The 24,669-nt window shown below is 50.0% G+C and overlaps 9 protein-coding genes across 9 annotated transcripts; 5 read left to right on the top strand and 4 right to left on the bottom strand.

Moving 5' to 3' along the window:
• Positions 1 to 129: 129 nt before the first annotated feature.
• On the top strand, positions 130 to 779 carry TGAM01_v209468 (hypothetical protein; the record flags this gene model as incomplete). Its single annotated transcript, XM_018809923.1, has 2 exons — positions 130 to 522; positions 588 to 779. 2 exons carry the CDS (start codon positions 130 to 132, stop codon positions 777 to 779), a joined length of 585 nt encoding a protein of 194 aa, XP_018656893.1.
• Positions 780 to 2,926: 2,147 nt separating this feature from the next.
• On the top strand, positions 2,927 to 5,683 carry TGAM01_v209467 (hypothetical protein; the record flags this gene model as incomplete). The annotated part of the gene is made up of 1 exon (XM_024550561.1): positions 2,927 to 5,683. One exon carries the CDS (start codon positions 2,927 to 2,929, stop codon positions 5,681 to 5,683), a length of 2,757 nt encoding a protein of 918 aa, XP_024404706.1.
• A 497-nt stretch (positions 5,684 to 6,180) lies between these two features.
• TGAM01_v209466 (hypothetical protein) lies at positions 6,181 to 7,102 on the bottom strand (the record flags this gene model as incomplete). The annotated part of the gene is made up of 3 exons (XM_018809921.1): positions 6,181 to 6,557; positions 6,626 to 7,014; positions 7,062 to 7,102. 3 exons carry the CDS (start codon positions 7,100 to 7,102, stop codon positions 6,181 to 6,183), a joined length of 807 nt encoding a protein of 268 aa, XP_018656891.1.
• Positions 7,103 to 7,821: 719 nt separating this feature from the next.
• On the top strand, positions 7,822 to 10,389 carry TGAM01_v209465 (hypothetical protein; the record flags this gene model as incomplete). Its single annotated transcript, XM_018809920.1, has 1 exon — positions 7,822 to 10,389. One exon carries the CDS (start codon positions 7,822 to 7,824, stop codon positions 10,387 to 10,389), a length of 2,568 nt encoding a protein of 855 aa, XP_018656890.1.
• A 110-nt stretch (positions 10,390 to 10,499) lies between these two features.
• On the bottom strand, positions 10,500 to 11,613 carry TGAM01_v209464 (hypothetical protein; the record flags this gene model as incomplete). The annotated part of the gene is made up of 2 exons (XM_018809919.1): positions 10,500 to 11,501; positions 11,554 to 11,613. The coding sequence occupies 2 exons, from the start codon at positions 11,611 to 11,613 to the stop codon at positions 10,500 to 10,502; spliced, it is 1,062 nt and encodes a 353-aa protein (XP_018656889.1).
• A 598-nt stretch (positions 11,614 to 12,211) lies between these two features.
• On the top strand, positions 12,212 to 13,304 carry TGAM01_v209463 (hypothetical protein; the record flags this gene model as incomplete). The annotated part of the gene is made up of 2 exons (XM_018809918.1): positions 12,212 to 12,301; positions 12,390 to 13,304. The coding sequence occupies 2 exons, from the start codon at positions 12,212 to 12,214 to the stop codon at positions 13,302 to 13,304; spliced, it is 1,005 nt and encodes a 334-aa protein (XP_018656888.1).
• Positions 13,305 to 13,682: 378 nt separating this feature from the next.
• TGAM01_v209462 (hypothetical protein) lies at positions 13,683 to 14,598 on the bottom strand (the record flags this gene model as incomplete). Its single annotated transcript, XM_018809917.1, has 5 exons — positions 13,683 to 13,767; positions 13,838 to 14,000; positions 14,093 to 14,230; positions 14,274 to 14,508; positions 14,584 to 14,598. The coding sequence occupies 5 exons, from the start codon at positions 14,596 to 14,598 to the stop codon at positions 13,683 to 13,685; spliced, it is 636 nt and encodes a 211-aa protein (XP_018656887.1).
• A 741-nt stretch (positions 14,599 to 15,339) lies between these two features.
• TGAM01_v209461 (hypothetical protein) lies at positions 15,340 to 16,554 on the bottom strand (the record flags this gene model as incomplete). Its single annotated transcript, XM_018809916.1, has 1 exon — positions 15,340 to 16,554. The coding sequence occupies one exon, from the start codon at positions 16,552 to 16,554 to the stop codon at positions 15,340 to 15,342; it is 1,215 nt and encodes a 404-aa protein (XP_018656886.1).
• Positions 16,555 to 18,240: 1,686 nt separating this feature from the next.
• Positions 18,241 to 19,423, top strand: TGAM01_v209460 (C4-hydroxylase; the record flags this gene model as incomplete). Its single annotated transcript, XM_018809915.2, has 2 exons — positions 18,241 to 18,958; positions 19,029 to 19,423. The coding sequence occupies 2 exons, from the start codon at positions 18,241 to 18,243 to the stop codon at positions 19,421 to 19,423; spliced, it is 1,113 nt and encodes a 370-aa protein (XP_018656885.2).
• Positions 19,424 to 24,669: the final 5,246 nt, after the last annotated feature.

Genomic DNA, 24,669 nt, shown 5'->3' with positions numbered 1-24,669 from the left:
TCATAATCAAGGCGTGGCTGCCCTCCATAGTGTCATTGGCCACGATGGCGAGAGTCCCGAGCAGTTTCGCGCCGGAGCCCGAGAGCAGCTGCGGCAAAAGTATCCAAACATCGTCATGCCGGAGGAGAGATGATTGTGCAGGCAGGTCAAGCCGACTTCTCTTATCAAGGGCGCAACTGGGAAGGCTTCCGCTTACAATCTGCGAGAGGCAATTCCTTCTTTGGACGCAAGCTGATCTGGGCTGCGGGAGCTCGCGATTGTTTCCCAGAGGATGTGCCTGGATTCGCTGCTTGCTGGCCGTCTCACATCCATGACTGTCTCTTCTGTGATGGCCTGGAGCAGATCCGAGAGCAGCCAACAGCGGCCGTGGCTGTGCTGGCATATCCATGGAAGCCCATCTACGGCTACTTGGCCATGCAGGCGGCTTCGCTCCAGCCTGCTCGAGTCGTGATTTTGACCAACGGCGATGTACCTGAGCAAGAGCAGGAGGCTGTTGACAAGGCGCTGCGACTGGCCCGCGGCGTGGGTTGTACCGTCGACAATCGCCGAATCTCACAGCTTCACCTCTCAGATGCTGCTGATCCCAGTTTGTGACGGTCGATTTCACTGATGGATCTCACCACGAGTTTGTGTTTCTCATGAACAAGCCCAAAACCAACATCACGTCTCGAGAGCTCGTCGAGCAGCTGGGACTCGAGCTGGAGGATATGCCGCATCTCGGAACACTATCAAGCGTCGTGAGCCCTGCGGCGAGACAAACATCCCCGGTGTCTACGTGATTGGCGATGCAGAAACTCATGCCAAGCAGATTGTGGTGGCCTTGGCGCAGGGCAGGTATGGCGTAGATAGTTTGTGGGGTGAACTGCTTACAGAGGATGCTGAAAGGAAGATGCTGGAGACAAAGGGGCGCTGCTTGTTGAAGAAAGGGTGCAGCTCCAACTTGAATTCTATTTCAAGTGTATAACTCAGATCATGTTTAGTTAATCTATTCGAATTCGTTTACTCTTTTCGCCTTTCTCTCTCCTTCTTCATCGCATAGCTCCCAAACTCCGCGTCGATCTGCGAAAACATGCCAATACTCACCTGGCTGAAAGTCTCGAAGCAATTAATCGATTGCTTAGTAGACACTATCCAGCGACTCACTCTGAACCCCACACGTGGCTTCCGCTGATGATGTATAAGTGCCCATCTGCCGCCGACTCCACGAGGGCAATTGGTTACATCGGCCTGGGCTGTGTTACAGCGCACAAACGCCGGCTGCAAAAGGACCACGACCCCGGTCATAGCTGAAATGGGTGAGACAGGCGCGCTACAAAAGATCGTGCAGCCCTCACCGCCAGGCGATGTTCCATGGGCCAAATGAACTATTTTCTGAGAACAAATGAACAAACAGACTGGCACGGATGGTTTGGTATAGTCTGCGGGCTTGACGCTTGCGTAGATGAACATACAATGATGCAAGCTAACCCAGTGGCCATGTTGCAAGCTGCGGAGGCCTCCTCGGCTGAAGCGATTCCCAGATCGCCAAGGCAGATTCGTTCAACTCAGCACAACACCATCTTCGAGCAATGAGCTCTCCGTGTACATGTCCTATCGCATTGCCGTCGCCCCGGCTGTATCGCTGAGGCTCGGATGCTTCCGTTCTGAGCTACGTATCAGTGGATCTACGAGGCGGGATACTAACATGAATCGAAGAAGTGGTCACTTCCAACAACTACCTTCTGATTCGAAAGTGGAGGGAGCCAGTTTCACGGACAACATACAGAACGATTCACATGATGCACGCCGTCTCCATCCGGGCAATCGTGACAGTACTCATATTACCAGAGGTTCGTCACTGTTCGAATAGACCAGGGCTAAGAGGGAAACATGAAGCTTGCACCGTTCCGATGAATATAACGTAGAACCCATCCATCATAATGTAACAACAGATGAACATAGTGATCAGAAGCACGACCGCTGTGTGAGATTTCAAAGTCGGATAAGTTGACATTGGCCGATGCCTTTCTTTTAGGGAGACGTTATTCAGCGCCCCAATCTCATTATCAAACACTCCAGCTGTAATACAACAAGGCGGCCATTCCACATATCAAACTATATGTACACAACTGCCAAATACCGTCAATACGTTATAAATAGCAGCAGTAGCAGCAGTAGTAGCAGTAGTAGCAGTAGTAGCAGTAGTAGCAGTAGTATATATAGGCGGTAATAGCAGTAATAATAGCAGCAGTCCACGCTTAAGCTGGAGGGCTGGATAACAGAATTGGGGTGCTGAATACCCTCTGCCTTCTTTTATTTGGCCATTTATCGTTGCATGTATTAGCTATCTTGTTATTGGATGTTCTTGCCATCTGCGTCTATACTATGCTGCTAAAGTTGTGAGCTTGGAGAGGCGTCGGGGCAACACACCACATTGAAGAGGTAGCTTCATAGGCTGCGTGTAATCCTACGGTGCCACCACAGCCTCGCGGTGTAGCAGCCAATCAGAGATGCATTACACAATCTCAGCCACTATTGGCCTATATCAATAGTCTTAGTCATGTTCTTTTGTGCCCGTTAAATCCTTCCACGACGCGAGCTTTGATTGGGCTCCATTGGGCGCGAGAAAATCGGTCCCTGGTCCTGGTGCTTGACTTCATCTCAGCTGAGGTATATATCCACCCTCCATTCTTCTATCTCTTAGCCCAGCCTAAGAATTGCGAAGACGAGGAATAGAGCCAATTATACTCGCTTGATCCGCCACCAAAAGACAAAAGTCGCGTCATAAACCGTTGGAGTTACTTCTATTAAGCGTCTTTCGCGATATATCTCTCAAGCTTCCATTTTAACCGTGACAACACTGCGGCATTCTCTATTGTCCTCTGTCCGCTGCCCTATCCCGCTAGCCTTTGGCCAATTCATGATTAATAGCTGTGGTTTCCATATCATGGAAGGAGATCGCATAATCTCTGAAAACACGATTGGAAATGGCAACGTGTTCTTCCAGGGTAATGTCAGCGTCAATAATCACGCGCAAGACTCGCAGAAGCAAGGAGAGCACGACGTTCTTAAACGTCTCTATACATCGCCATATCAGGATCGAAAAGATCGAAACCCTCCACGAGTACCGGGTACATGCGACTGGTTTGTGTCCCACGAGCACTTTCGGACTTGGAACGAGAGCAACTCATCAGCCCTGCTCTGGGTGTCGGCAGATCCAGGGTGCGGAAAATCAGTGTTGGTAAAGCATTTGGTTGACTCTGTTATGCAAACTACAGAGTCTAGAGCAGTGTGCTACTTTTTCTTCAAAGATGACTTTCCAGACCAGAAAAATATTACCAGCGCTCTTAGCTGCATACTTCGCCAGATATTCATTCAAAGGCCCTCATTATTGTCCGATGAGATGCTGAGAAAGTTTAATTCGGGAGGGGAAACATTCACTACTTCATTCAGCGACCTTTGGAAAACCTTGATGAAAGTGGCAGAGAATGAGGACGCAGGCGAAATCGTCTGCATTCTCGATGCAATCGATGAATGCGAGGATCAGAGTGGACAGGGAAGATCTGAGCTTCTCAAGGCATTGTGCACGCTATACGGAACCGATACTAGAAGGAATTCGAATCTGAAATTCCTTCTCACCAGTCGGCCATATGCTGAAATTTCTCGCGGTCTTCAGCCGGTACAAGTTCCAGAGCTACCAGTAATTCGTTTAAGTGGAGAAAGCGAGGACGAAATAAAGAAAATTTCCCTGGAAATCAATATTTATATTGACGCCAGAGTCCATGATATAGCAAATCGGCTACAGCTTACCGAAAACGAATGTGATCTCCTGCTGCGGAAATTGAAAAGTGTTCCTAATAGGACATACTTATGGGTATATCTTGTCCTCGATTACATCGAAAACAGTATCAATGTTAGCAACACGATGATAATTGAGGCCACTTTACACATGCCTACAACAGTTGACGAAGCCTACGAGAGAATACTCTCCAAGAGCACTAATGCCAAACAAGCCAGGATAATTCTGCACATCATTGTCGCAGCAGCACGGCCCTTAACCCTCGGAGAGATGAATTTTGCAATGGCCTCGAATAACGGTGACCAGCAATCCTATGACGATCTTGGTCTGGCACCTGAATATCGTTTTCGCGAAACTCTACGAAATATTTGTGGCCTTTGTGTCGTGGTTGTTGACTCAAGGGTCTATCTGCTACACCAGACAGTAAAAGAGTTTCTTGTTAGAGCAGATGATATGCAAACCATCGGAAGGGACCGTGGAGATGTCGAATGGAAATTTTCTCTATACCTACTGGAATCTCACCGCATTCTCGCCGAAATCTGCATCTGGCACCTCCTTGCGGGATTAACGATTATACCTGACTCGGCAACCGAACAAAATTGGCGTGGAATCTTTCTCGATTACTCTGCAAAACATTGGGCGTCGCATTTCCATCAGATGCTCAGTGAAACACAGTCCATTATGACTGAATCAATACTGATGATTTGTGACGTTGCATCAAGCTGTTGCCAGACATGGTTCAGCTGCTATTGGACCACGACAAATACACAGTTTCCCGAAGACTTTACTACCCTTATGTTGGCGTCCTATTTCGGACTGAGTATAGCAGTTAGCAACTTGCTTACAACATCTGATATCAAATTGAATGTTCGAGATAGCACATACCAGCGGACCGCTTTGTCCTGGGCTGTCAGAAATGGCTTTTACAAGGTTTCTGAGCTTCTGCTTAACGGCATTCGGGAAAAGCTAGGCACTCTTAAGTTACCGTTTAGGAAGAGAGCGAAAGTCGACCTGCAGGACAAATATGGCCGAACCGCATTGACGTATGCTATTTGGAATGGAGATGTCGCTCTTGTCCAGCTGTTGATTAAGGCAGGGGCGCGGGCACACCTGACAGATGAACTCGATGGAACACCATTATCATATGCTTTTTGCAACGGAAACGCTGAAATAATTGATCTCCTTGCCAAAAGGAAGCGTGTAGTCGATATTGAGAATGATATCAACCGATTATTGCTTTCTGCGGCAGAAAAGGGGCATGAAGAAGTAATGTCTCTATTGCTCAAGACAAATAGAGCCAACATTGAGGTGCAGAATCAGTATGGCAGCACACCTCTATTAATCGCTGCTGAGAAAGGACACAACACTATAGTGAAACTGCTGCTTAAGGCAGGAGTAGATGTAAATGCTCATGAAGATAGCGGCTTTACAGCTTTAACCTATGCCTCTAGGACTGGCTGCGAGGCAATAGTAAAATTGCTGCTTAAGGCAGGAGCAGATGTAAATGCTCATACAGATAACGGCTTTATAGCTTTAATCGATGCCTCTAGGGAGGGCCACGAGGCAATAGTAAAATTGCTGCTTGAGGCAGGAGCAGATGTGAATGCTCATACAGATAACGGCTCCACAGCTTTATACGATGCCTCTTGGCGGGGCCATGAGGCAATAGTGAAATTGCTGCTTGAGGCAGGAGCAGACGTAAATGCTCATGAAGATGACGGCTCTACAGCTTTATTGGATGCCTCTCGGTGGGGCCACGAGGCAGTAGTGAAATTGCTGCTTGAGGCAAGAGCAGATGTAAATGCTTATAATAACTTCGGCTCTACAGCTTTATTTATTGCCTCTAGGAATGGCCATGAGGCAATAGTGAAATTGCTGCTTGAGGCGGGGGCGAGCCGATCATAAAGGAAAAAATGGCTAGCCAGTCTCAGGGGGGGTTTCTTCAGACGGACATGCTAAGACAGCGAGATTGCTACTGGTAGCATGGTCGGACACACCCAACACAGAGAATGGTTATAGAATCGATCTATGCTGCAAACAGATGCAGATGGGGAGATGGCGAACATATTGCTGGTGTTAGAGGGGCGGGTCTAGTGTGGAATGCAACCTTGGCCTTGAGCTATGCTTCTTTCAAAGTAGTTGGGGAATATTTAGGGATTTCAAGGACACGAGTTGAACTGTTCAAGATATAACACCTGATTTTGGCCAGGGCTGAGAGAAGCAGTCAATATTTTGGGAGAGTCAGATGTACGTTTCGTTTAGAGAGTCACATACTTCCGGCTTTCTAATTGCTATCATACAAGACCGCAAGGCAATTTATGATTGGGTAGATATAATGAGTGAAACAGCAGCCGATCACCTCCAATTAAGCCAACTTTTCATACTAGTTACTATTGAACGGTTTACATCTTTGGCGCCACCTCTGCGTTTGGTCCATCAACCTTTGCAATCGTCTGCGTACTCTTCTTATAGCCCTCTTCGTTTTGCAGATGGTTTACATAATCTGCTACGCGTGGAAACTCCTCCTTCCACGATCCCCCTTCCCACTGCCCCATGTTGTCGAGAGCGTCTTTGGCTGAGAAGAGAGGGAAGCTGAGGATGATGTCAGCAGGAGTGAGGTGGTCGCAGCAGATGTAGCGTCCACCAGAGGTGCTCAGTTGCTGGTCCAAGAATTTGATGTGTTTGTAGATGTTTGGGAAGATGTAGCTTGAGATGATTCTGTTGGCGACGGCGGTGGTGATGGGGCGAATTAAAAAGGGGACAGGAGGTTGCTTGAGTCCTGATAAGTAGAGTGTTAGTATCAAATTCAAGGAAGCTGTTCATCTTTCTTGGGTAGGTAATACGCACTGCTAATCACCAGGCTGAGGACTAGATATGGCATCAGACTGCCCTCGCTGTAGTGCAGAAAATACTGATTCCTCAGCCACGCCTCCGTCTCGCCCCCAACCTTGCCCTCCATGCCATCTTTCCATTTCTGTGGCACAAGACGACGTCCTTCAGAAAAGTGCTCGCACAGGTAGTTCGCCATGTAACCGCTTTCAGCCAATACAACTGGTTCTGCGCTTTCACCATGAGGCGTGATGACCACGACGGGGGACTTTCCTAGCGGATGCACCTTTTCTAGCTCTGGGGGTGCAAACATGGTCTGTTTGTTGCGATGATACAGCTTGATGTCAAAGTTGATCTTGAGTTCTTCCAGGAGCCATACTATGCTCTGAGAGCGCGATTGGTTCAGCCTGGACAAGTTAGCGAGCAATTCTATACTCTAACTGATGCAACCTACCAATGAAGCGTGACCTTGGGTTCCTGCTCGTCAGTAGCCATGATGGACTTGTATACAATATGTTCACAATGAAAAAGTTATATATTCATGTAGAAAAAAGAGATGTGAATTTCTGTGTTTCAATTGAGCAGTACACTGAAACGATCCATGACGGCGCCTTTATATAAGTCCATTCCTCACCAACGTCATACTAAGCCCAGCTAGCAGAAAACAATCACCGCATTTGCTCGGCGCAAACTACCAAAAACGCCACCAGAAAAATGGAACCCTCCGAGCAAGATCTGAGATTTGTCAATCTCAAATAGGCCAGGCACGCAGCAGCAGACTTTGGCAGGGATAAAACAAGAAGATGCGGGTTTTCCCTTTTCGGCTACGGGGAAATTCTGTGCCTCGGGTCGGGATCTTCACGGATGCTGGGCTTGTGGAGGCAGCGGTGAGAAGTCATGCCGAGATCTGAGTTGTCTCACTGTTGACATGACGATGTATCGATGTTAGAATAGAGCTTCTACACACGTGTCAGTTTTACAATTGAATCCAGGCAGATTGTATTTTCAGATCCTCGGTGAATCCATCGTCTTTGTTGCAAGGTACGGATATGCGCTACTCATCTTCCAGGCTTCCCATTGGCTGCACACCTCGGTCAAGCACCCCGCCACAAAAATGTCCACCACTCATCTCAAACCTTGTCGTTCTCAACGCTCGAAACTGGCTTTTACAGCATCTCTTACTCAGCTTCTCATGAGCCATTGAGCTCTGCGCCATGCACGCATCTCGCAGCATCTGCTCAAGATGCGCCTCTCAGATCCACTCACTGCAAACCCGGCGTCTCGGCGGCACGGCGCTGTTTGCCTCTTTGAGCGACGCCGCAGGTCTCTCTAACGCTGGATCAAACTCATCAAGATCAACAACTCATGGTAAACATCAAGAGGCTTCGGGACAAAAGCCACGCAGCTACAATTATGGCACATCGAAAAGAAATCCGAGGAGAGTCTTCAATGGAGGTTCCGGTTCTGGCTTCGCAAAGAAAGGACCCCTCAGAGCCTCAGAAGACTCTGCCATCGCTCTCTTCAAAGATGTAGTCAATCCAGAGACGAAAACAGCAAAGCCACAACCGTCTCCCCTTGGCGAACTGGAAATTGCAGCAAAGATCAAAGAACTATCCAACAAAAAGATTGATGCCCTTGAAAAGCTGAATGTTTTCCAGAAAACCATCTCGCCGCACTTAGAGGGGTACTACGGACAAATGCCCAAACATTTACTCCTCTCCGCATCTCAATTCCTGGAAAAGACCTGCGATGAAGTTACCGAGCGTGGCTATACCGGCCACAGCATTGAGCTCTCCAAGCTGTATAGCAACATAGGAAAGACGGATCTCGATATTAGGAATCAGCTCGTCCTCAACCTCTGTCATGCCATCCTCTTTCAGAAGCGAGAGTCGGCAGACCGTGCGAAGCTGATGAATGAACTCATCGGCCTGTGGAAACACATCTCTCAGCTTCGTCGCAGGAGTCAAGAGCATGAACCTCTCAAATTCTCCTTTCCTCAGGTTCAAGATGTCCGGCGAGACATTGCCGATGGCAAAGCGACCAAAACGCATCTTCATCCCACGACTAGATCATTGGCCGCTCTATTCCTCCAATTCACCCCGGACCAGGCCCGCGACATTATTCCAGGCCTCTTGACTACTCTTGCTATTCTCTCAGATCCAAGATTTATCAGATCCGGGACATACACAACCATGGCCCCTCTCTTGAATCTACTAGCTATAGCACTGGGAAACAAAGAGGGTGTGCCTGAGTCCTACATATCCGGAGTATACAGCGATCGTATTCGGTTCCCCTCGACCAAACTCTCTGAGATCCAATCCTACGTCGTCCAGCAATGGCCTCAAACAATGGAGATGCTGCAGAAAGAAGACGCACCGTGGCATTCAAACTCATCGCCAATCTTCAATGCTCTCCACAAACAGCTCCGGCAGGCATACAACGCCCGCGACAATGGCACCGTATACTCCATCTGGCAAGATTTCAAGGGCCGTCTAGACCGGAAACCAGGTCTCGCAAAGCAGCTGCGCAACAACGCTGAATTCCTTGACTTTTGGATATTCGTCTGGTGCGCGTTCCGCCGCCATCGAGATTTGCAGGAGACGTTTGACTTGATGCAGCGACTGCAGATATACCCTACCATCAAGACCTACACAGGTATGATGCACGGCTGGAAGATATGCAAGGATACAGACAAAATCGAGGCACTTTGGACGAAACTAGCAGGTTCGGGCATGAAGCTCGACACCGTCATCTGGACAGAGCGCATCTCCAGTCTTATCGAGGCTGGAAAGCCGCAAGCTGGAATCGAGGCACTTGCTGAAATGCTCGCTCTATGGAAGACGGCAGTCCAGAACAATGCTCAGCATACAGCCGCGCAGCCCACCATTGAGGCCGTCAACGCAGCTTTCAAGGGCCTCATCCAAGTCGACCGCAAAGCCGCCTTTGACGTGCTCAAGTGGGCAGGCCGCGAGCAAATCGAGCCCAACGTCCGCACATACAACATCATCATCCGCCAGAGCTTCCGCGACGGCTCTCCCGACGAAGTGCAGAACTTGCTAAAAGTCATGTCCGAGAACAACATCGAGCCTGACTCTGCCACATTCACCATCATCCTCGAGGAAGTCATCGGCGGAATGGGTCCCGCCCCAGCCGCCGACCAAGTCGAAGCCGTCCACCTCGTCTTCCAGGACATCGCCAAGGCCGGCCTGCGCCCCAATCAGGAAACCTACGGCAAGATGCTCTACGCCGTGTCGTCCCTCGCCAACGGCACCGACGAGGCCATCGACGCCGTGCTCAAGCACATGCGCCAGGACGACTTCAAAGTGACCCCCCACATGGTCACCATCCTCATCGAGCGCGCCCTCAACCGCGACCCGCCCAACATGAAGGACATTGACACGCTCCTCCTCGAGCACGGCTTCTCGCACGTCGGCGTCGGCGACCAGACCCTTTGGGAGCGCGTCATGAGCGCAAACGCCATCACCGGCAACACGGATCGCGCAATGGCCGTGTTTGAGGACCTACAGAAGGCGAGACGGCCGGTGACGTCGCTGCCGTGCCTGACAGATCTGCTGTGGGCGCTGCTGGCGAGGGAGAAGCGCGACGAGGCAAGGCGCGTGGTGGACGTGGTGCTGGAGTATAAGACGAAGGATAGGGACTGGGAGGGAGAGTCCAAGGACAACAGGTACTGGAAGCATCATTTCTGGTTTTTGGCGGAGGAGAGGGGGTTGCTTGAGGGGAGGGAGGTGCCGGATGTGCTGAGGACGAATTTGCGTGGATAGACTGTAGACTGTAAATATTGTCATCTAATAAACGTACTACAACAGCGATATTCACAGGCATCACGTATCCTTGGTGGGTTTCTTTGTATCATTCTATCAAAGCTCCTAAATCACGTCGTGTCCATTTGTTCCTCAGTCTCCAACAACGCCGCCACCTTCTCCAGCCCTTCTACCTCTCCCTTATTCAATCCTCTCCCCTCGCCCTGCCACTCCCCATCACGCACTTCTCCCCTCGGACCAAGCTCCAGTCCCACCACCGTCTCGAGATACTTTCGCGACGAAGATTCAATGTACTCTGCGCGTTGTCTCCTCCATGATGTTGGCGTCACCGGCTCTTTTTCTGTCGTAGCAGAAGCAGCGGCATCATCATCATCTCCCGGCACGCTTAATTCCGGCAACAATTTCCTCAGCGACCCTGACAGCGCGCGCAGCGACTGCAGCTGCGAAAGCGTAAACTCGGTCGTCGTCGTAATGGGCTGCTCGCCGCCGCTCTCTTCAAGCCCGCCTCTATCGCGCAAGAAGGAAAACGGCTTCGTTGTTGTTGCCGCTGCCGCACCATCCTGATCCATTGCATTTTGTTGATCTTCTTCCGTCTTGGTCGTATCAGTGTCCACGCCGAGAAGTGACCTCAGACGTCGCAAGAGGGCCTCGTTGTGCGCTTTTTCAGATTCCAGCACAGCGTTTAGTTTTTGGCTTGCTTGTAACCTTCTCCGTAGCGCGGTTATAGATTGCGTAGTCGGTTTATCGTTTGCACCACCATCATCCTCCTCCGCCGCAGGAAACTCCAACCCGGCATAATGTGATAGTCGCATATACGGCTGGTCCTGCGGTCTTACAGTCAAAATGTTCTGCATGATGTACAGCTCGAAAATGTCAAAATTCTTGTCGATGGATGCGTTAAGGAGTGTTTCGAGCTGGTGGGTGCCATTTTCAATCTCGAGCTTGGCGGCCTCTTCGGGTGACAGCTTTGGGTTCTGCTCTGATGATGCTTGTTTTGGTTTCTTGGCGAAGCCGAGTTTGTGGGGAGGGATGGAGAGTAGAAGGCGTTCGACGGAATCGAGGGCGCGGTCGGCGAGGACGTTGACGGTGTTAATGATGTCGTCGAGGAGGGACTGGCGATTATTAGGCTGGTTATTGGTCAAGTAGGATTTGGGAGAAGCATACCACTGGGGGATAGCTAAAGTGTTCTGTTAGGAGCTCGTAGTCGGAGCTGGTGGCCGCCATGGCTGGCGAGGCTGAGGTGAAGCTTATTCGAGGCTGTGATGCGCAGATGCAGATGCAGGTGGTGGTGGTGTTTAGACGAGGCTGCGACGCGATCAGGCGCGTAATGAATTGAGTCTCGTCGGCAGCAGTTGAGCAAATTGTGATGCTTGATTAAACTTGATATATGGAAATCAAATGAATTAGTAGAGAAAACTGTATATAAATTCTGCAGCTTGTAGATAATAATCACTCTTCAATGAATTTAGATAATCATGCAGCAACAGCAACAAGCTCCTCCAAGTCGCAGCACCAGCTCCAGCCTCACTCTAAACTCAGGTACGTACCCCCTGTGGCTGCTGTTCGTATTCCCCACTGCTGTCATCCGCACTCCCTTGTCGCTCTTCGTTATCAATCCGTTTCCGCCCAGGCGGTCTCGCCGATCATCCCCAATTGGAACCAACCTCTTCTTATAAATCTGTGTATTGATTCTCCTGCCACTCAAGCTGTTGATTGTCAATTCCCGTCTGAGTTTTTCTTTTCCTCTTTTTTCTTGTCTTCTCTACTTCAAAGGATCAGCACAAATACACACAGCCCCAAACACAGCTCCATCTCGCCCACCATGTCCAAATACGCCGAAATGGCCAAGGGCAAGCTGTCCGAGGGCCGCGAAAAGGCTTCCGGGCTCAAAGGCAGAGCCAAAGGCAAAGTTGTACGTCGTCGCATCTCCAATTCGCATCTCCCTCTCTCTCTCCAGTAATTCACTATCTTCAGAGCCCAAAATCTAACAAATACTCCAGACAAGACACATCCCCGGCCGAGGCCACAAGGAAGAAGAAGATATCGGCGCCTCCCACGTCGCCCGTCCTCTCAGCTCCCTCCGCGATCCAAACTCCTTTGCTCCTCCGCCCAGACGGACAGGCTCAGGCCTGGCTCCTCCTCCACCTCCCTCCACAGCCAAACGATCCGTCGTAAAGGTTCCAGGCACATACCAACCAGCTTACGAGGAAGAAGAGGAAGAGCACCATATACCTACCGGACCTTACAGAGCGGATACAACGGGCTTGTCAACTTCTAATCTGCCGCCTCCTCCAGTAAGGAGAGACCACCCAAATGACCGGAGCCCTCCACCATACGAGTCTGTCGTCGCCTCCTCCGCCGGCACCAGAGCCCCTCCGCCAAGTCTTCCCCCAAGGCTACCTCCGCGATCAGGTTCCGGAACGCCGGGTCGCACAGAGAGTCCATTGTCAGCTCTTGGAGCCAACCCCAACGACCTCAATCAGGGCGCCATCAACAGACTGGGAGCTGCCGGAATATCCGTTCCGGCCTTTGGCATTGGCAAAGCATCTCCCAGCTACGACGACGACGATGCGCCTCCTCCTCCAAAGCCTCCCCGACCCGTTGCTGCTCCACCACCGCAGTCGCATCTTAACGAGCTGCAGAATCGCTTCGCTAGACTAGGCACGTCCAACACGGGTTCATCTGCGGGATCGCCAACTCCTCCCAGTGAGACCACGACTCCTCCTGCTGTCAGGCCAGCGGCACCATTCCCAGCACCAGCGCCATCAGGGTCACCGGGTCTGGCAGGAAAGAAGAAGCCGCCGCCACCTCCGCCCAAAAAGAAGAAGCCTACGCTATCTGCTGCTGCAGTAACTCCTCCGGCCAACGATGAGCCGCCCCCTATCCCCTTGTCGACCCGTCCATCTTACCAGTAACCAGGAATCATAATCATAGTACATTTTGTAAAAGCAATGGTCAGCTGCGCATATTCATAATCGAGGCATGTCATTTGTTGCATTTTGCATATTGTAGTTTCATTCTCGTCTGGCGTTGGGAGAATCAGGCATCGGCTTCAGCATACAAGTTTTAATAGAAAGTTTTTGATGAAATCATGCTTAGATCAGCAAATTTAATTTCTGTCCTTTTGAATTGTCTCCGCTCATTTCTCCAGCTATAAGGCTTTTTTAGTTAAGGGGATATATGCCATGGCGCCGAGTTAAACGCAAAAATTGACTCGTAACTTTGTTCCTCCACTCGTTATCTCTCACTCCCAGCCCGCTTTATTCCTATCTCTTTTGTAGAAAAAAGCATGTTTAAACCTTCATCTCGGTGACACCGTGCTTCCAGACGATGACGTAGGGGGTAACACCGTCCTCACGGTAGTTGAGGAGGACAACCCTAATCACATCAATCAGTATCAAAACATTGAATGAGATTCTGGCTGAGACCAGCTGCAGTCGTGACTTACATTCCGTCGGGGTTCATGGACTCGCCAGTGTAGAACTCAAAGTCCTTGAAGTTGGGCAGCAGCTTCTCCTTGACGTAGGTCTGGGCACCCTTCTCGAAAGCGGTGATGGTCTCGGCGGGAGCACCCTTCTCCTGGAGGCCGGCCTTGACAGCCTTCATGTAGCCTGTTTACAGCAATCCTGTTAGCACCTCTGATGCAGCTACAACCATGGCGCACAGATCAGAGAAATCTGCTTGCAACAACAGCGCTACTTACCCTTGAGGTAGGCCAGGTAGCTCTTCTTGTCGAAGCTGGTGGACTGAAGACGGAAAGAGTGGACGATGTTGTTGACCTTGACCTCGGCATCCTCAACACCCTCGTCGGCCTCCTCAGCGGAAGCGTTGGCACCGGTGTCTGATAAAGCGCCATGTTAGACATCCGTTGAGAAATAATATACTTGTTCCTTCTCTTTTGTAATTGTTGCCGCAACATCGGGCTCTATTCGCTATTCTGCGCGGTCCAACGGCAACGTAGAGAAGCGAGCAAGAAGCTGCCAACTGGATAGGAATTCTGTACGCACCGACGTTGACGGCGCCCTCAGTGATCATGGCGCAGTCGGCCTCGTAGACGATGCCATCGACCTCCTTGAGATCGTACGAGTCGGAGATGATCTCGTCGTCGGTGATGAGGTCCTATTCAAATTTGCGGGGTCAGAGCCGTTTTTCTCGCGGGGATCGAAATATTAACAAGAAAGGAAAAAAACAAACCTTGTAGATAAGCATGATTGCGATTGTGATTCCACACGGGAAGAAATAAAAAGAAAGATTTTGGTATGAAGCAGAGGAAGCGAGACAGGGAGGAAGAAAAAAAAAAGAAAAAAAGAAAAAAAAGAAGCGAGATGGAGGGGAAGAGGCAACTTTGGCGATAGAGTAAAATTCAGAGTGGGCGGGCACAAAAATGTGGGCAATTGATTGGTTACCGCTGCTTTGGTGGGGACCGAGGGGAGGATTTTTGGCTTGCCTAAACAAGAGCGCCGTTTGCCCCGCATTGGCAGAAAGAAAAAATTGTTTGCCAGAGCTTTTTAGCTGGAAGACAGTTGGTGTTATTAGATGGAGTTGACCTATATTGTACGTGGTCTTGATCTGCTTCAATTTCCATGTATCAGAGGCAAGCAAGGCTGTGTGGTCATCTAAACCTCTAGACCAGCCGCAGATGGTACCTATACATAGAAGAGACTTTGAAATTTTGGAAAAAGTATATCACGAGGAAATCTAACTTTTCCGATAACACAAACTCAGATTTCTCAAGCCTTGCCATGTTCTTAATCCATTAACTTTTAGGTACCTACAAATCAGTCCATACATCTAATAAAAGTAACGCCAGCATCTTGCTGCAATATCTTCCCGGCCACTATCATCCTCGAGTGCAGCCGCAAACCATTGGCAGCTGCACCATATATCCCGTACAAGCTTTATCTTACATGCCCACTTCCCTTCCTTTGCCGAGTCCTCTCTCCACATCCCTCACATATTTGTGGCGAAGATGATGTCTCTCAGCGCACCCACTTGAGCTCGAAGCTCTTCTTGGACGTTGGGTTCCGAAACTCCCCCGATCGTTACATTTATGTCGTGGAAAATGGTATGGATACGGTCAGTATACCACAACATTTCAGCGGCCGCCTCATTTCTCTCAATCCATTGGAAGACGGTAAGATCTTCTTTTGCCTGCTCAAGCCAAGTCAGGACCGTGCCATTCTCTGTCTTGCCTGCCCACAGTCCCAACATGCCTTTTGCCTCAGGCGTTATAACTTTGACGCTCCTCCCTGTCAGGATGCACATAATGTCATCCCGGACCCTGCCAGCCCAATCCTCATACTTCAGTCGATCAAGCAGAGGCTGGAGGTACTCCATAACTTCTGCGCGAGTGACTTGAAGATGAGTGCCATTTTGTGTGGAATGTTCATGCTCGGGCATGGACAATGGCATTGTTCCTTCGTGTCTTCTCTCTCGTGATGCTGTAGCTTGACCAGCAAGAGCTAAGGTATTATCATGCTCAAAGGGCGGTATATATTGATTCGTAGGTGGCGGTCTTGCTCCAACTCCAAGAGATCCGGGTTGGATCGCAGCATGCAATCCATCTTGTACAACGTGAGGCGTGGCTTGATGTTCGGAGGTTGGTTCAGCCTCACACTCAGGAGACGACTCTATTTTGATCGGAGCTGGATCTTCTTTCATCTCGACGTCTGTAGAGTCACTCTCTTTCGGAACCAGCCTTGTGCCACCAGAAGTGCCGGGAAAAGTGGTGAATTCGAACTGATCAATCAGGCGAGTGGGTGGGCGTTGTACGGAAGCATTCAAGACCCAAGGCTGGTCCAGTGCCAAGATGTCCTGACGATTGCCCTTGTGAAAGTAGCAGATAGCGGACGCGGCTTTATTGTAGCAGTCAAAGTGTCTGAGAAAAGCAACAATCCTGTCGTTGTATATGCGCTTCTCTCTGCCATACAACATGACCTCCTTCATTGCTATCACCACCATCAAGTGCGGCGCAGCAGGACAATGGATCACGTTTGTCTTCCGAGTTAATCGCTGGACATTTTTCATAATTCCGATAAAGCTTTGTAGTCCATCCCATTCTTTCCAGCTGGTGGCTTGAAAAACGTTGGTCTCCTTGCACATTGCTATGCAAACGTCAACACACTGCGGGTACTTGCGGCTATCTACCCCAACAAGTGAGCACATGGTGTCCATGAGGGTTGAATAAAAAGAATGTAGTTCTTTGGTTACAACTCCTTTGGGCACATTGCGTAGTAATATGTTGCGTTGTTTTTTTAAAGCTCTGATTCTGCTTTCCATGTTGGGTCTCTCTAGAGGAATCACCACGGGGAATGGGTTGTCTGCCGAGCAATGGCGAACATTCTTCTCGAGATCCCGCGACATGTTGAAGACAGAAAACAATATATTCTTCAAAATCGAATTTGGGCTGCGAGGAGATCGTCAGAGCGGTTTGTGAGTGCTTGCTGGCGGTTGCTTTGTCCGGAGAGGAGGATGAGTTTGCAAAGAAGAAACGGGAGAAACTTGAAATTCTGGTGGACGAGAAAAAAAAAATTTGAAAGCAAACGAAATCAATAGAAAGACCACGTGAGAGCAGGCAGTTGCCTGGTGAATATGTGGCAGCTGCGAGGCAGTTCTGCCAGTGCCAGATGGCAAGTGCGTGCTCCATAGCGATATCACAATCAAGCAGCCACTCTACTGTGTGTCGCAAGCAAAAAATGAGCATAAACAAGGTCGATTAAATCATTCATATTTAAAGAAGTCTTGTTTATCGGAGTGCGGGAGAATTCAAGCTATGGCTGTGCAAGGAAAAGTTCGTCACCTGCCTCCATCATGATGGGCGCCTGCATCGGGGAGCGAAGTGACTTGGATGCAACAGGTGGGAATGAAATGCCCTTCTGCAATAAATTTGTATACTAAAATAGCAAACTAGCTGTAAAAATATCGTATTATCTGAACTATTGGTTCAAACAATCTTTATTTGTTCTATTTTGCTCAATTTTGAGTCATTGGCTGGCAAGTCGTATGTCGAGCCCATGTAAGTGACAATATAGTGGCCTGTACAAGCTACTAGTAGGTACACAGAAACGCTCTCAACAACAGAGCTCGATCGCGTAGCAGTTACCTTCTTTCTTGAACTTTCTGCCAGATTAACGCAATAGTGCAAAACAGGCACACAGACACACTATCGCCCAACTTCACCGTGCACATCGCCGAATCCACGCAAAATCAAGTCACCCTCAAGAGATTCCTCCAGCTTGACTCGTGTTTTGTGGTCTGATCGTGGATCGACCCGGAAGCCGAGAATGACAGCCCAGCGCTGGCGCCAGGGGCACGTCCAGCTTCGGCTAGGCGACATCTCCGAGAGCCCGACCACCGCGATAAGGCTTTGTATGCGCCCGCCGCCATATCGCTAACAGAAACTACAAGCTTGTGACTGCCGGCATTTCACATCTTCCACCGCCTTTGGAAACTTTATTCGCCCAAAGAATTCCTCTTCCCTTGTTCTTTATAAAGACGTCACCCGTCACTCTCCTTTTTACTCCATTTCGCGCGCCATCAGAGGGAATAGCAGCTTCTTCTGCTGCTTCTTGTTCTTCTTCTTACTCGATTAATGCGCCCTGTCCTTAGTCTTTGCTTTGGCTTCTCTTCTCTTTACAATTGACTGCTCCTACGATCAACTACCATCCCACTTTTCAGGTACCGACGCCTTTATCGCCACCAAACCCCTGTACGCATTCTGTACGCGACATCCGACCAACGCCGAGTTTAATTAGCCTCTTAATACCGAACTCTCCGCGACCTCTAGTCTACATCTCAACACTCTTTTTTTTTTATTCTTCTGCAACAGCGCGCTTCAGCTGCTCGCTTTGCATGGCCAACAGCATTCACAGCATCATGGACAACCTCTCCGCCGAGGCTCCCATCATGGCCAACCATAGCCTCTACGATACGTCGCTTCCGCCGCTGCCGGCCTACTCGCTGCAGCCAAAGCCTGATCTGTTCCCATGGATCTCCGACCTGTGGCTGTCGCTGCTGGCTCCCGTTGCCGTCTACTGGGCGACGTCGCTCTTCTTCCACTGCATCGACATGCTCGACCTCTTCCCTCAGTTCCGCCTGCATACTCCAGAAGAAATCACCTCGCGCAACCACGCGACACGCTACGAAGTCTTCCGCGATGTCATCGTCCAGCAGATCATCCAGGTCACGACGGGCTATGCTCTGGCCGTCACCGAGCCTCAGGAGATGATTGGCAAGGCCGACTATGACGTTGCCGTCTGGGCCACTCGTATCCGCCTAGCCCAGCGTGCGCTGCCCGGTCTGCTCGGCCTTGTTGGACTCAATGCCACCGCCATCTCCAAGAGCGTGTCTGCTTCATACCCGCTCCTTGCTGGTGCCCTGGCTGGAGGCTACTATCCCATCTCTGAAACCGCCAGCAGCGCCCCGTCCTTTACTGCGTGGGAACTTGCCGTTGCAAAGGCCATCTACCACGTGCTCATTCCTGCCCTGCAATACTTTGTTGCCATCTTCATTCTCGACACCTGGCAGTACTTCCTCCACCGATTGATGCATGTCAACCGCTGGCTGTACAGTAAGTAATATCCATCGAATCATCAACCAGCTACATCTTGATTCAGCTGCTAACAATGTTGTCTCTATAGCTACCTTCCACTCCCGACACCACCGTCTCTATGTCCCATACGCTTACGGCGCTCTATACAACCACCCCTTTGAGGGTTTCCTTCTCGACACACTCGGTGCCGGCATTGGCTTCAAGGTGACTGGCATGTCTTTGATCCAGGGTACTTGCTTCTTCGCTTTCTCGACCGTCAAGACCATCGATGACCACTGCGGCTACGCTTTCCCTTGGGACCCCCTCCAGCTCATCACCAGCAACAACGCTGCCTACCACGACATTCACCACCAGACCTGGGGAATCAAGGCCAACTTCTCCCAGCCCTTCTTCACCTTCTGGGACCAGCTCCTGGGAACCAAGTACAGTGGCAAGCGAAGCAACCGACCAAGCGACAAGAAGCAGGCCGAAAAGGCCCAATAAACAGGCCATTGCATTTGGCTATTCTTCGAGAATACGTGCATCTACACTTTATACAAGCGCAAAAGCACTTCTTTTAATACTTTATTCACTCCATATCGATGAGGGAGCATATGACGCAATGTTTTTTTGAATGACAGCGGCAACCCGGCCAAACAAAATTAATACTCTAATATCTTTCCTTTCTTTTTGTTCTCTCCGAGCTCGTTGAGAGCAAATATTCTTTACCCTGTATATATTTATACTTTCTTATCTGGCAAATTTATTATTATATGGGCTGAGCAGGTACTGCGATGGAGGAGTTGTCACTACTTATATGTTTGGGGGCAGCATGATCATTATGGAGAGATGTCGGGTGCAGCCTCGACCACCTTTTGCATGTATAATTATCTAGAATGAATGGAGTGCGTTACTGGTGCGACTGGTAGGTGTTGGGACGAGGCTTTTTACTATTGATAATGTATGAATATGATTTTGGGAATACATGAGCTGCTTTTCCTTTTCCCGATATTTTATGATGTTCCCACTTTGGCTTGCCGTTTGGCTTGGGCGTGTGTATATCTGCTCACTTAAAACGCTTCAACCCATCGGTACATACTCTTTGCATGATAAATTCTTTTCTACTGTGAATTGACTGCTTGGCACGAAACCTCTGTCTTCTACATTGCACTACCCTACATTAACCATTCAAGCCTCTCATTCAAACATGTATTCAACTGAGTCGAATGCTTTCTTCGCTTTTCCTTTCCCTCTAGTTAATTCACGATTAAGTAAAGGCAGCTAGCTGTCTTTGTATCTGTTTGCTGTCCTACCCTGAATTAAAGGAACAAAACACCACAGCTTTCAGCCACAGACTTTTCCAACGCAGCAAGTAAATAGCTACAAAGAGTCGTCCACAATTTAGATCATGATTATTCATTCAAGAGAACATAGGAAACTACAAATCTGTCTCTGCATCACCATGATACGCATATTTTCACCAAAATAAAATCGGCCATATATAGGAACTCTCTGACACAAAGCAAGAAAAGAAGCTTCAGAGCTGTCAGATTTCAAAATCCTCCCCCCTCCTTTTTTCCATAAACAGAACCAGTTGGCGTATAAACGCTTATAGCATCCCTCCAACTCAAGATCTTATCTCATCCCACCACTTCATGACGCTAGATGGAATCGCGCGCCCTGTCTAACTAAAACAGCATATGCAAAAATCTGCATCTGTAGGTAGTCCATAACACTTGACTGTCTGACAAATATAGTATACTTACTCGGCTGCTCATTGTCGAACATGTTATACTTACATCATCGTCTAAGCCGGCGTGGCACAAAGCTGCCATACCCCATATGTCTCTGGTGTGAGCAACAGGCCAATCGACGCAGCTCCCAAACATCACAAGATCAGGCGTCTCCAGCGGTGCCGTGGATTCAGGGCTCACAAGCTCACAAGTGCGCCCTATTTTGTGAGCTTTTGCCCGTCGCACAGGCCTACGATGGAGGTGGTATCTGACCTCGGCTTCGTCAAAGCTCTGTACCATAGCTTCTGTATCTTGTCCTCACATGTCTCTATGATTCAATTTGAAACGGTCGCTTCATGGGATACACCCGCCACGGCGCCAGCCTTCGTTCCGAGCCTGCTGGTGCCGGAGAAGCTTAACGGATAAAGGAGGAGCCTCACCATTCGCCCGCATCAACTGACAGAAATTTCTTAAGGCGGGTTGTGTATTCCAAATATCTGTCAACCGTCTTTGGTTAGCAGTCACATGAGAAGCAATCAAAGGCCTTGACAGAACTTTAATAAGACTTTAAAGTGCGCCAGCCCGCAAATATCGACGCCATGCACGGCCGTTGCGCCCGCACAGCTCGCGCTACGTTAAGAGCAGCATGGATATCCGTTCGTCTCTAATCAAGGGAAATACCGATGAAAATTTGACATGGCCAGGCTCGGAACAGATACCGTCTTCGGGAACAGAGTCACAACGTTAATTCTTCAAACAAACCCCGAACTGATAGAGACAGTTTTGGCCCTTGTGCGCGGAGGTAAAGTAGGGGGAGGGGTGTCTGTTGCTAGGCTGTTTCACCAGCTTCATCCGCAATAAACCCCCCAATGCTCCAGAGACGATCTGGTGGCGGGCATCCGGCTGCCGGCAATTGAATGGACTGCATACGGAGGCGGGTTAATTAGAAAAAGCCCTATCGAGAATTGGAGGAGTTTGCGAGATCCGGGGAAACTGTCTGACCGTCAAGATATCTGGTGCTGCAATGTTGAGCTGTTGTCGATCAATGGTGGTTATTTGGAATGCTGCAAAAGGGGCACAGGGTATATTTTGTAGCCGAGATATTGCAACAGCACTTCGAAATGAGAGGTACGTACTAGACTCTCAATCAAACTCATGTTATGAAGTAGTTGACAGTCAGTTTCGAGACTAGGATGAAGCGTAGGATCAAGGTCCGAGGATTTAATATCGTAGAACGCTTAATGTATAGCACATCTACATATTGGCGATTGATATCAGCAAACCTTGAAAGCTGGGCATTGATAGTGGTAGCCAGCTTGGACAGAGTGAATTCGACCGAGAGGTTTGCACATACTAAGCCTAAGCGCCGGCACAGAGCGCAAGTCGATGATCTGCGTTGTCGAAACAGCTAACAGAGATTACTGTACGATGACCCGTCCGGCTGCATACAGTAGACGGCTGAATTTGAAGCACAGCCTTAAGCTAGGCTAGGTGCTATCAAACGCTGTTGATGCATCTGTAATCATACGGCTAACCAGTGGGAGAACCTGAACCCATCTTTGACAGCTGACTCGGATGTGAGAGAATACCGAAAGCTAGCCTCCGGAGCCTACGATTGGTCGCCTGCAGTCATGATTTCTTTGTGAAATATTATTGGCAGTAATAGTCTGCAGGCTATAAGATTAGCTGCATCGCGGGCCCATAGAGACAACGGAGAATAGCAACAGTAGTGTCTTGACTCCGGACTTTTGCTCGACAGTTCAGTGGATCAAGTAGTATCGTACGATAGCAGCTGGAAAGGAAAAGACATTAATTTCGTTGCTGAGCCGAGGGGTGTTGATCATTTGGCTTGTGACTTGAATCCGCGCCTTCTGCACAGACACGGAGCCAATGGTGGCTTCAAACATATCCCGTTCTGGTAAGCTTGACACGCCGCTGTAGAAACATGTTGACAAGTGATGCAAAAGAGTCCTCGATTAGCATTGCTACAGTATATCCATTTAGTATGCATGGAAACAATCATATTGTAAATTCTGTATTCGGTCACCAATGCGGGCGTGGCAGGATGGCTTCCCGTCGATTTGCCGGAAGAGGCAAAGAACGAGGCGTGTGCCTTGGCTCGGCCCCCAGTGTTTATTGACCTGTCCTCGGAATGCGGGCGGCTCGAGTCGGGCGCCACCTCGTTAGGAGATCCAGAGCCTCTGGTCAAGAGTCTGTGTTGACGGTCATACCGTGCCATGTAGGACAGAAGGCACAAGAATCCTGCGGAACCAAGCAATAAGGCACGCAACACTTGTATCACGTATGCTGCATTCGGTGCTGATTCTCTGTGCGCCGTACTTAGCACCGTCGAGATCGCGGGATGCGTGCACTGCGCCGGGGCGTGGCCGATACGTGGATGGCCGAGAACCAGTGGTTCTTCAGTGACGAACTGTTGGTTCCCCAGGCCGTGAAGACTGCAGTAACACTGTAATTTCATGGGATTCTGGTTGACAGCCGAGGTCGTGCAGCCCTTTCTTTGTGAGAACTGATATTCCTTCATGCAGCTAATCAACTCCACGTGGAGGTTCTCTGCGCGGTTCCTGATGCTTGCGGGTCAAGTCAGAACAGGGGTATCGGACTGCATCCAGCACAGCTCTGGCTGAGACCGACGACTCACCTGTCTCTTGTCTCTTGTATGCATAACAGGCTGAGACAAGAGACCGCAACGGCTAACTTGCGACGGCCCCTGTGGCTGCGGCCAGGCTGGATTCCCCCCTACAAGCCGCATGGCTACTAGTTCCACATTCGCATTCCATAGCACGAGGAGGAACCTTTAGCCGGCGCCACGTTGAAGCTGTGGCGTTATTGGGACTGAGGATTTGGAGGATGGAAGCCGTGAGAGCCTAAGCCCTGTGTCATCTCGTGGTTTATCTCGTGTATCGTGTATCTGTATCGTGTATCGCGATGTGTGCAGGACAATCGATAGTGCATCTGGCCAAAACAGCAGGCGGTCTCGCTAATTGCCCTTTGGCGGCCTCGGGCGAGGAAGGAACGACCCCGAAAAAAAAAAGAGGCCACTCACCCCAGCAAGCGAGCGATCCAAATATTCTCTCTTCTCCACCACTTTAACCGCTGTGTTCAGCTTCACTTGAAGCGTCTAAGCAGAGACAAAGCCCACTCCATACGCAAAACCGCTTCACTCGCTTCCAGAGCACAGCAGCTACTGCCATCTGCTACACACCGAGTCTCTGCTGGTTATGCATGAACTCTGCTAGGCCCGGCGAGGCTAGAATGTCTGGCGCTGTGTCCGGCAGCGAAACAAGCAGCGCTCCCTGGGGTTACAAATCCGAGCACGGCCGGCCGAACGTCGCTCTGGGTCAATCTCGACCTGAAATCGAAATCGAGCAAATCGCATCGGTCTTGCCGTCATGTCCATCTCAACAGATTGGCCCATCCGCAGCGAATCGTTTGCCCCGTCGGTGCTGAACATCGATGGCATATGGGGCAGCAACTGGTGGGAGCAGCATCACCGTCGACGATTGGCGCCGGCGTGTCTCCAGCATGGCCCCGTTCAATCTCTCTGGGTCCAGCGCTCGTGCGTCCCGTCCAATCATCCAATCAGCCGTTCGCGGTGCCTGCGTGCGTCAGAAACGACCCCCTGCTCGGACCCTGGCCCGAAGCTTCCTTTGGATCCGGCACACACGGCTGGTGCCCATCCAACCATTCATCCACGGCCCAAGCTGAGCTGAGCTCAACCCAACTGAACTCAACTGAGCTGAAGCTTCGCATCGCCACGACAACCGCGCGAAGAAGCTTGCGGCTGACGCTTCCAGACTCTCGGTCAAGAGGCAGCTCGAGGGCTGTTGGCTCTTCCATTGGCAGAAGCCAGGCCTTGCTCTCCAATAGCTCACGGCAATAAACCCACCGTTGGCCGGATCCTGGCACTAGTTGACTTTATCGGGCTCCATCACGCCAAATTCTAATTACTACGGCGGTGCCAACTGACGCTATCTACGAGTGCCCAGCCAGCTAGCC

The sequence above is a fragment of the Trichoderma gamsii genome (assembly GCF_001481775.2).
Source record: "Trichoderma gamsii strain T6085 chromosome Unknown Scaffold_46.2, whole genome shotgun sequence".
Lineage (NCBI taxonomy): Eukaryota > Fungi > Ascomycota > Sordariomycetes > Hypocreales > Hypocreaceae > Trichoderma > Trichoderma gamsii.
The sequence above is the reverse complement of the archived record's forward strand: the minus strand, read 5'-3'. Positions and strand labels throughout refer to the sequence as shown.